The 10557-nt window shown below is 28.6% G+C and overlaps 1 protein-coding gene across 1 annotated transcript; it reads right to left on the bottom strand.

Annotated features, from left to right (window-relative positions):
* Positions 1–8098: 8098 nt before the first annotated feature.
* On the bottom strand, positions 8099–10244 carry LOC114184017 (uncharacterized). The gene is made up of 3 exons (XM_028071243.2): positions 9910–10244; positions 9200–9346; positions 8099–8311 (listed from the first exon to the last, which is right to left on the bottom strand). The coding sequence occupies exons 1-3, from the start codon at positions 10141–10143 to the stop codon at positions 8168–8170; spliced, it is 525 nt and encodes a 174-aa protein (XP_027927044.1). The 5' UTR covers positions 10144–10244; the 3' UTR covers positions 8099–8167.
* Positions 10245–10557: the final 313 nt, after the last annotated feature.

Raw genomic sequence — 10557 nt, forward strand, 5'->3', positions numbered from 1 at the left:
TTCAAAATTTCAGAAAAAGAGAAGAGTTGGTTATTGATGGATTTGATTTATTTTCATAAATAAATATCTTAAGGGAAATTATAAGTTCGAAAAATGATAAACTAATTGATATTTTTAATTATACAAAAGGGATTAGATTATTTTTCAAATGCATATATAACTTATGAAATAATGTTAACAATTTCAGTATCAGATGCTTTGAAAGGAGATTATCAAGGCTAAAGATAACAAAAACTTATTTAAGATCAACAATATCTCAAGAAAGATTAAACAAATTAGACTTATTGTCTATAAAAAAAAAAACGGTAAAAAAATTAATTACGATAATTTAATAAATAATTTTACATAAAAAATGTTGAAAAATTAATTTTAATTAAAAAGTCTCATTTTTTAAGTTTGTTTTAGGTCTCTCAAATCCTTGAGCCAACCTTGAATATGTGAGAAATGGACTTTAAGCCTAACTCAATTTCACAAAACCAACTTATAATACACTCACTTATATACTCTAAATTGGTCTTATCTCTGGTCGATGTGAAACTTCCAACTCACTTGCTTACGCAGGCCGAGATATATATAATCTTGTGTTGTGTGTGAGACTAGACATTAATCCGTGATTCGAAATGACCCGATAGCGGGTACAATGATATATCCAACAAACTTCAAATTTTCACTAGGACAAGCCAAAACTCATGAATATGATACCATGTTAAGGAGTGAAGTTCAAGATAATGATATTTTGACAACTTTCTCTTACTGTGATATTTCTAGATGGTTTTGGAAAATAGAAGAATGAGAAGATGAAAAAAATGAGAAGTCACTTAAAAGATGCCACATTATGTTATAAGAGAAAGCTATCAAAATTTATTTGTTAATAAAATCATTTTCCCTTTAATTATAATTCAACCTCACAAAAATCGGCCTATAAGATAAGGTCTACATCAATTTATATACTCTAAATTATTCTTTGTTAATAGTTTAGTTTTTTTTTTAATTGAGCTAAAAAGACATTTTTGTTTAGTTTTTTTCTTCTTTTATTTTGTGTGTGAATTTAGCAGTTTACCAACTCTATTGAATGCATGAAAGAGAAGGAGGTGAGTGAAGACCACATATAAAATGGATAAAATGGACCCTAAAATATGAATAAAATGGACCCAACTTTAAAGATTTTTGTGCATGACATTCATAGCGTGCTTGCCACATATTCTGGTAATATGTCCGTGCGTGTAATGTCTTCTTTAATCATTTCTAGATCAGATAGTCATAGTTTAAATACATCAAAATTTTAAAAGTAATAAATATTCTAGTGACGTTTTTCTTATAATAGATACTAATTTTAATTTTCTGAAACTCGCCTCTAGTTTTAGTTTTTCTTATACAATTTTTGTTTTCATATCATTTTAGGATTTGACAAAATAATTTATAAATTATCTAGTAAATGCATAAATATTAATCCTTAAAAAGTAAATTATGAAATAAATGCTTAAACTAAATAAATAAAAAGGCAATATCTTGATAAACTATTTTACTTATTTATAATTAATAATTTAAGCAAATAATTGATAAAAATATACAATAATTTCAATGAAGTAATATTATCAAGGGTGGACCTTCCTATGACATTAGGGGTCACGAGTCCAAAAAAAATTTAATTTAATTTTTTATATATTTTTATATATTTTAAAATTATATTATATATTATTATATTATTTATAATGAATTTGAAATAAGTTCTCATCATTTTATTTATATATATTATTTATTCATAAATCTTTATTGTTTAAAAAATAAAATAAAAATCAATTTGATAAATCTTGATTAACAAAAGAGATTAACATTTTGTCTGTGACCATAAGATTTTTTCTCAGTAAGTCATCAATTAAGCATGACAATTAGAAAAAAAAAAGTAAAAAGATAAATTTAAATACAAATATCGGAGAATAAAGATGTTGAAAAAGCATTATCACAATATCTCTCATAAATCAAGATTAATATTCTATTATGATTTATGTGTTTTAGATTTATGATTTTCCTGTTATGATATTCCTCTTCATTTAAGTTTTTTCCCAAATTAGTTTGAACCGCAACTATAATTTTATGATTCTTTTATGAGATTGACATGAAACCTAATTATATTTTCCCCCAAATTAATATAACCCTAAATTATGACATTTAGGAATTTTGTGTTTTTTTTTGCTACATATGGTAAAATTCGTAAAATTTTACCGATATATTTTAGAATGCATTACGAATTCCACTGTACATAATGACTAACCTTGGATTGGAACGTAAATCAGAATACCCATCACGTGTGAATTCAATAAATTAGAAAGATTAAAAATCAAAATCAAAAAACATGTGATCATTGTATGAAAATAGTTCAAATCCAAGAAATAATTTTTTTAATTAAAAAAAATAATTTATATATAAAAAATATATAATTTGGCACTCTTGAATATTTTGTCCAAATTTCGCCACTACATAATTTAAATATTTACATATATAGATTATCATTCATATTAACAAGTAATTAAATATAATAAAATTAATTGTAAAGTATTTAATAATAGTTAGTTGTCTTTCTATTCTCTAAGATTATGTCATGCACTTCATGTAACGTCCATTTAATAAAAAAAAAAACTATTAAATAAAACATCACATAAATTAATATGAAAGAACAACAAAAAAGAGATAATAGAAAAATTACTATAGTCATCCAAAATATACAAGGTATATATGATATCCAAGGACACAAAATAGTCCACAAAAAAACTATGAACATAAACACTAGAGCCTTTAAACAAATGATGAAGAAATAGAAATATCTAATTTAAACTGGAACATCTCCCTCTACCTGGCCTGAATCAATAGGAGTTTTCTCATCTACTCACCAAGTTATGGTGATCATGGCAAAGAAAAGATTAATAAGAAACAAAGACATAAGAAAGGGTAAGCTGTTGAAATTAAATTAACAAATAATAATAAAGTCATTAAAACACAAGCAACATGTAAAACCAAGCAATAATAGACACTCTAACTAGGGATGGCAATTTGGGGCGGGCCAAGCGAGCTGGTCCTTAGGCCCGCACAAAAAAACGCGGGGCGGGCTGGGATGTTGAACCCGCCGGCTCGTCTCGCAGCCCACACGGGCTAAAGGCGGGGTGGGGCGGGCTAGCCCGCAAACCCGCTTATAAAATTATATATTCTCATTTTTTTAGTTCTCACATCATTCATCATGTTGTTTCTTTAAGTTCCTTTTATTATTATTATTATGTATAATCATTGTATATAAGATCATGATTTTAGTTCTTGAATATGGAATATATTTTTATGCATTTTTAGGTACATGTCTTGTAAGGTGACATGTTGCTATTGTACTTTAGCTATAATCTTTGTTATTATTTTTCTTGTCTTTGATTAGGTAAACTAATTGGAATTATTTCGATAAAAAATGAATATCAATTATTATGAAAAAAAAATATTTTGCTCAATGCAAAAAAAAAAAAAATTCGCACATCACAAATGTGGGCCAGTCCGCGGGGTGGGACGAGCCAGAAAATTGAACTTGATATTAAACTGTTGGGCGAGCTAACCCGACCCGCACTTTGCGGGCCAAAACGCAAGGTGGGCCAAATCGGGTCGAGCCAGCCTGCTTTGTCATCCCTAACTCTAACTCAATTATTCGGATACATGTAATGAAATCAGATTCACTAAAAAACTCTCACGTGTGGTGGCTTCTACTGCTCTGCAGAGCCATTACCAATGGATTTCACCCTACCATCCCTGATCATCTAAGGCCATTATCCTACCTTAAACTATAACCTCCTAATACTCTCACCACATGAACCATTCTATTTTATGTGAGTATGAATGATCATTAGAGTGTCAAGATGTAATCTTATTTGAATCCATAAATCATTACATACACTATAATACCACCAAAGGAATTTCTCCATGAAACTCTCACATCTTTCACATGTTACCTCAAAATAACTCATATCCCATGCTAAACACATCAAGTAAAGTCTCAAAATACCACATCATTCATGCATAGTTTCATACATCATGTTTTTAAAATTCACTAAGTCAATCATAGGTTAAAAATAAGAAATTTAAAATTTTGCAACATTCTTGCTTGAGCTATAAATTATCACTTGAGCGACAAGGACTCTCGCTTGAGCTAGAGATTCTAGCTTAGCGACATAGGCACTCGTTTAAGCTAAAGATTCTCGCTTGAGCTAAAATTAAACAGAAACAAAAAAAAATCCAATGAATTTCTCGCTTAAGCTAAAAATTCTCATTTAAGCGACAAGGGCTGTCACTTAAGCTTGAGCTAATATTTGAACAAAGAGTAAAGTGAAATTCTGACTATTTTCGCTTGAGCTAGATTTATCTTTCTTGAGCAACAGGATTCTCACTTAAGCTAAAGATTATTACTTAAGTTAAAATAGCATATTTTCAATTATTTTCAACATGCAAAAACCATAACCACAAACCACCAAAATTTCACATCCATTCATCAATTCAACACATTAAAGCACAAAAACTTCAAGCCATTCAATCCATCAAATTATAACACGCAAGACAAATTTACTTCCATCAAAAAAGAAAGAAAATAACTTCCCTAACCAAAAATGAAACAACGAAGAACCTCCAAGATGATTTTTAAGTTTTAAAACCCCAATTCAACCTAAAGGAACCAAAACCCAAAAATAGAGGAAATATTTAGGGCATTGATCATGATCAAAGTAGAAATCAACACTCCAAAAATTGAAAAATAAGACGGAGGTTGAATTTTTAACTTATGCGAAGGAAAGAAAGGAAATGTTCGGGTGGATTCAAAGAGGATTCTACCACGAACCTAAATGTGGTCTCTGATTCAATAAAGAATGAGAATCAGAAGAGAAGAAATGAGAAGGAAATGGGAATTGAGAGAAAGTTCATTAGAGAATACATGTTTTATTTTCTTTTCTTTTTTAAATTTTGAAAGGCTTGTTTTGGTTTCTTTTAGTAAAGCAAGTTTTTTTTTTTTTTAAAAAAAAGGGTTTCACAACAAACTTCTTTCCTCAATAATACTACTCATGTTATTTTTAAAATCGATTTACATATTTTAAGGACATAAAAATGGTTTAGGATTACTAGTAATTTTAATGATCATACTCAATTATTTTGTTCATAAATGTTCAATTATATTCTATTAATCGTGTTTCATTCATTTTATAAGAATCATCATCTCTCTAAAACATTTTATAAATTATTTTTCTGTGCATTTTCTTTAGATCTTTGACTATCCTTCATCTGTTTGAAGATCAAAGTACGTCATAGAACTCCTGGCATCAAGGCCTATAAACTTACCTGAAGAGTAAGTTTATCTTTTGTCATTTTTTTTTCTATCTTTTAAGAAATCTCTGCATGTGAGGTGTTTTGGGCTTGAATGTGACGTTTAAGGGCTCAAGATGAATGTTTGTTCGGTTAGGATTGTTAGGATGTGTTCTGATAATTGATCAGAGTTTTCTATGTACAACATAGGTATTGAAAAATATTTTACTTAGAACAATTATAAAAAGTTTTATTTAATATTTTTAAAATGTCACTGAATCACTTTTTATACCTATTTTAGGTCCAACAGGAATAAAAAAATTCATATTATTCATAAAATTATTATGGTCTCTCTTTTTTATGTCTAATAAATTTGAACAGGTATAATATATAGGTATAAAAAACTAATTTTACACTAGTGTGTGTAGGTAAAACATCCTGTGTGAAATAGAGTTTGTAGGGAGCACCTTTTGAGTCTAAGAGTATCTATCTAGGTTAGGAAAGCTAGTAGTAACTATGATGATTATAATTCACTCGCCATAATAAGTGAAGTGGTGACAATTTTTATAATAAAGAAGTATGTCGGTTATACCAAGAATATACGTAGAAAATGTGAGCATATATTATTTTAAATTTAAAATAAAGATACTATAAGATGAGAGTGTTGTTGATTCAAGAGGGGTCATTTTGCTTATGATTCTACTTATGAACACAAGACTTCATCATTCTAAACATTAAAGCAATGATAAAAACATAGTACGTTGTTGTTGGGAGCATTACTCATTGTGATGCCATAAGAGAACAACAAAGTCTCCGAATTAACCCAATGAAGTTGGACAAACTCCAGGGCACCATCTACCACTTTAATGGCCACAAGGAGCAACTCAAACACAATTTCAAACACCTTAACAAGCAAACCCAATTGCACTGTATTGTGGTAAACTTTGGTTGAAATTTTTCTGTTCATTGAGCTTGAGCCTTAAAAGTCCTGACATAAAATATTATCAAGTTTTAAAAGAGTTATTCAATTTTTTGACTTATTGACTACAGTGATTATATTTTTATACAAAAACAAATGTTAGTGAAGAGTCCTTCTAAAAATTATGTTGGGGAGAGTCTATTGTTATTTTAACAGTTATATTTCGGAAATAAGTTTCTTATTTTTTGTAAACATTAGCCTAAGTTAAGGTTAAGAATATTAAACTTTGAATTTAACTATATTTAACGACCATAGTATCATAGTTAAAAAGTAGTATTTTGTTAATTGTTAGTGAGGTTTTAGATAGGCGTTACAATTCTTCCATTGGTTTCCAAATATGCTAAGTGTTGAGTTTTTCATGAATGTAAAACTAGGTGAGTTTGTAAACAAACTGTAAATACTTTTACCAAAACTTACAATTTATAGAAACTTTAGTTTAAAAAAATTATAATTTAATGTAATAATATTTTTAAAACAAAATATTTACAACAAGAGCTTTTTGTGGAGCAAAAATATGATAAAATTTTCCCTAACTTAATATACTGCAGGATTACATTCTTGCCAATGGAGTTATAATGACCAATAAAAATCCATTTTAAAGACTAGTTTTTTTGTCAAAATAAAAAATTGTTTGCATAATCAACTGAAGACCAATCTATTTCAGTAAATGGCTAAAACTTAAGTTCATGACATAATGGGCCTAAACCCAATCAATTGAAGAACCACGGGACAAAATTATGAATTAATACGAGTAATTTATTTAACAAATATTAATTATTAATTATCATCTATATGAAGATTATAACCATAAAATTCTAATATATTATACATGTAAAAAAAACAAAGAACGTTTGAAATTCAAAGTAAAATATTTGAATAAAACACACTATAAACACGTTGAAAGTGTGAATCTAGTGAAAATAATTCAAACATAAAAAAAAATGACTCTAAGATATTGCTGTCATGAAAATGAAGAGGTGTATTGCCAAGTTGCACGACATTATCATCATTTATAATTATCAAAATAGTTTTTTATGTAATGGATCAATATGGAAAACTTATAAAATCTCATAATCTAAATTGAGGCTGACATGTTTTGGACGCATCCTAAATGAATTCAAGTAAATCCAATTCATATGTTTATTAATCAACCTATCTTATAAAATAACAATTATATTTTAAAAATATTTCATTAAAAATGTAATTATCATATCTAGAATTAAAATTTATAGTGACCTAGGTTTCTTATTTCCCTCATCTAACAATTGAATTCTATTTATTTATTTTTTTTCTAGTTATGAAATACTATTCAATTGATAATATACATTTGAAATTATCAACATTAAGATATCAAAATGACTCGGTGAGTTAATTTAATTTACATGTAGGGTTTCTATTCTTGTGTTAATCGTTATCATGCATTATTTAAGCACTGTTTTGCTAGAAATAATATTTTTGTGAACTATTATTAATTTTATGTTACTGTTATTTTACATTATATTTATTTAACCCATCATGACTATAACTTTTAAGAAGCATTTGTAGAAAAATAATTAAGAAAACATCATTGTAATTATGAGATTATGTATATCTATTTTTTATGTAAATTCGACGAGTAAACTTATCATAAACCATCTTTTTTCATATAACTTCTTTTATTTAGGAAGGGCTGATCCAACTTTAGCTCAACCTCTTATGGTTGAGTTTAGATGAGATTTTCAATTCAATCTCATAATGACTCCAAATGAACTCATTTTTTCATTTTTCCGTGGATTTGAATTAGTCCATTTTGACTTATCTAAATTCAACAAAAAGATACAGCCATGATCATAACATAATTAAGAATGTCATGAATCCAAAAGTGTAATGTGTTCATAACTTGGCAACAGGGAAGTTATAGAAGGTGGTATGAGCAACACATGTCAAATTCCCAGTTTTCTTCAGCTTAAACTCTAGTGCAATCATAGTCACATTTCTTCCACTCTTCACCACACAAGCTTCAGCTTGAACTTCTTCCTGCACAAACATCGGAGAAATACTCATTTATTGGAGAATTTAACCATGTGGAGGAACATAAACAAGTTCCAACATTATTGGTGAGACCCTTATTGTCACAAACCAAGTTCTCCAAAATTAAGTTGTTACAGGTGAAGGTGAAGAAGACTAACAAACATCTTAAGATGATAGGGTTGGAAATCTCACATTGATTAGAGATAAAACAGAGTTTACATTGATTAGAGATAAAACAGAGTTTATAGTATATAAGTGCATACAACTCTTACCTTACAAGTTGTTATTAAATTAGGCTTAAAAGATCATTTCTTAAAATGTTGTTAGTCATCCAAAGCTTATCATAGTGATATTTGTTATTTGTTAGGTCTATCATGTAACTCGCTATTAGACTGTTAACAAATCATCCATTAATTTTTCGTCAAGGAGAATGTGATAGAGAACATATATCGACTAGATACAAGACAAGTTTTCAAAAATTAAACTATTATTTGAAGAATGTAGTCTGCAAAATTCTAAAAATTCTCTCATAGATTCTCTAAATTCTTATTTTTAACTTGTGTCATTAGCTTGTTTTAACTTATTGAGAAGTTCATTTCATTTTTTCCACTTATTTTTTCTCTCATACAAGTACTTCTTAAAAGTTTGTCCAAAGATACCTATATAATCCACAGTTATCAAATTGAATGCAGATTAAGTACAAGGGTGATGCTTAATAACAATGTTAAATATCAAATCCTAAGTTCAAAGATCTCTTTGCATATGTTTCAGAATTTTTTGAAGTCCTAAGCTTATGTTTCAAATGCAAGTTATGATAAATCATCGAACTTTCTTAGCCACCATGAATTGACAAGTCTTTCTAAAAGGCTTTGAAATTCAGTAGACAGAACTCACATTTATTGGAGCTGCAGATAGATAAGATAGAGTAATTTCCCCAAGAAAAAGTTCCTTGTCCTCAGCAACAACAGTTCTAGCACAAGCAGTAGACAGTGACTCAACAAAAGATGCAACAGATCCTCCATGCAGTGTTCCATAAAAATTCTGCAAATCCAATATACAAAATGAAAATATCCATCTAAATTCATAACACTTTTTAATCCCCCTCCTTAACATAAATTTTAAATTTAGACCTCAGAAAGAGATACAAAATGGAATTCGCACATAATGAACATTTAATAATTTTATCTAAGCAAAGTTTGGAAGAAAAATTTTGAATTGCTTCATCAAAACAATATATCATAAAAATAATAATTATACAAAAATAACATCATGCCTTTAAATTGCTTGAAAATTTGAAATCATTTTTCCAAAAATAGTTATATATCTTGCAAAGGATCAGTAATTTCGACAGACCCATTTCACAGAACATCAAAAAAACATAATCTTGAGACCTTCGGTTCCAATTTTCTCGGGTGTCAAACACAAAAACAATGCTACAATTCAACAATATAAAGCAGTTTAAGCAGAACCTAATTCGACGATTGAATAATTAACAGTTTACAAGCACGAGCCTTTCTCTTCCCAATTTGTGTGGTAGCAGCAAACAGAGCATAACAAGAATGAATGAATGAAAGAATGAATGAAGAAGGGAAAAAAGGGGTTACTGCGATTGGGAGCTTGATAGCAATGGTGCAAGAGATTCGTCCCTTTTTGATGTCGTTGACTTTGAGAAAGCTTCGAAATAAGTTGGAGTAGATGCCACTGGTGTCGAAAATCTGTGGAAGAGGTCTCTCCATGCCCAATGCTTTAAGAAAAGCTAGAGTTAGAGAAACACGTTGGTCGGAAATTGAAGACAGTGCGTGGGTTTGCGAAGCAGAGGAAGAAGCTTTCGACGCCATTAGCGCCTCATACACAAACACCACTTTACTCTTTCTACAAGCGGTTTAGTTTTCACTTCTCATGCTGTTCAGAGGTTCTTCACTCACTATTCATCACCAACACAATTTTACATTGACAAATTATTCTTTTAAATTATCTTATTCAATCATATTACAATAAATTTTTACATTTTTCATAAAATTATTTTTTTAAAAAGAAAATTGAATTATGTTACATTATTAATTACATATTTTCATAATGATAATCCTAGTAAGTTTATGCTCATATTTTGAACTTTATATATTAGGAAAACAAAATCTTCAGTATATTAAAAAATTATGATTAGCAAATCCTCTCGTATTCTAAAACAGGTTTGTAATTGTTAGAATTTTTGTTTTGAAAAATTTAATATTAATTTCTTTTTTTATATATTT

This window comes from Vigna unguiculata, chromosome 5 (genome assembly GCF_037176805.1).
Source record: "Vigna unguiculata cultivar grain cowpea cultivar isolate G323 ecotype 2 chromosome 5, ASM3717680v1, whole genome shotgun sequence".
Taxonomy (NCBI): domain Eukaryota; kingdom Viridiplantae; phylum Streptophyta; class Magnoliopsida; order Fabales; family Fabaceae; genus Vigna; species Vigna unguiculata.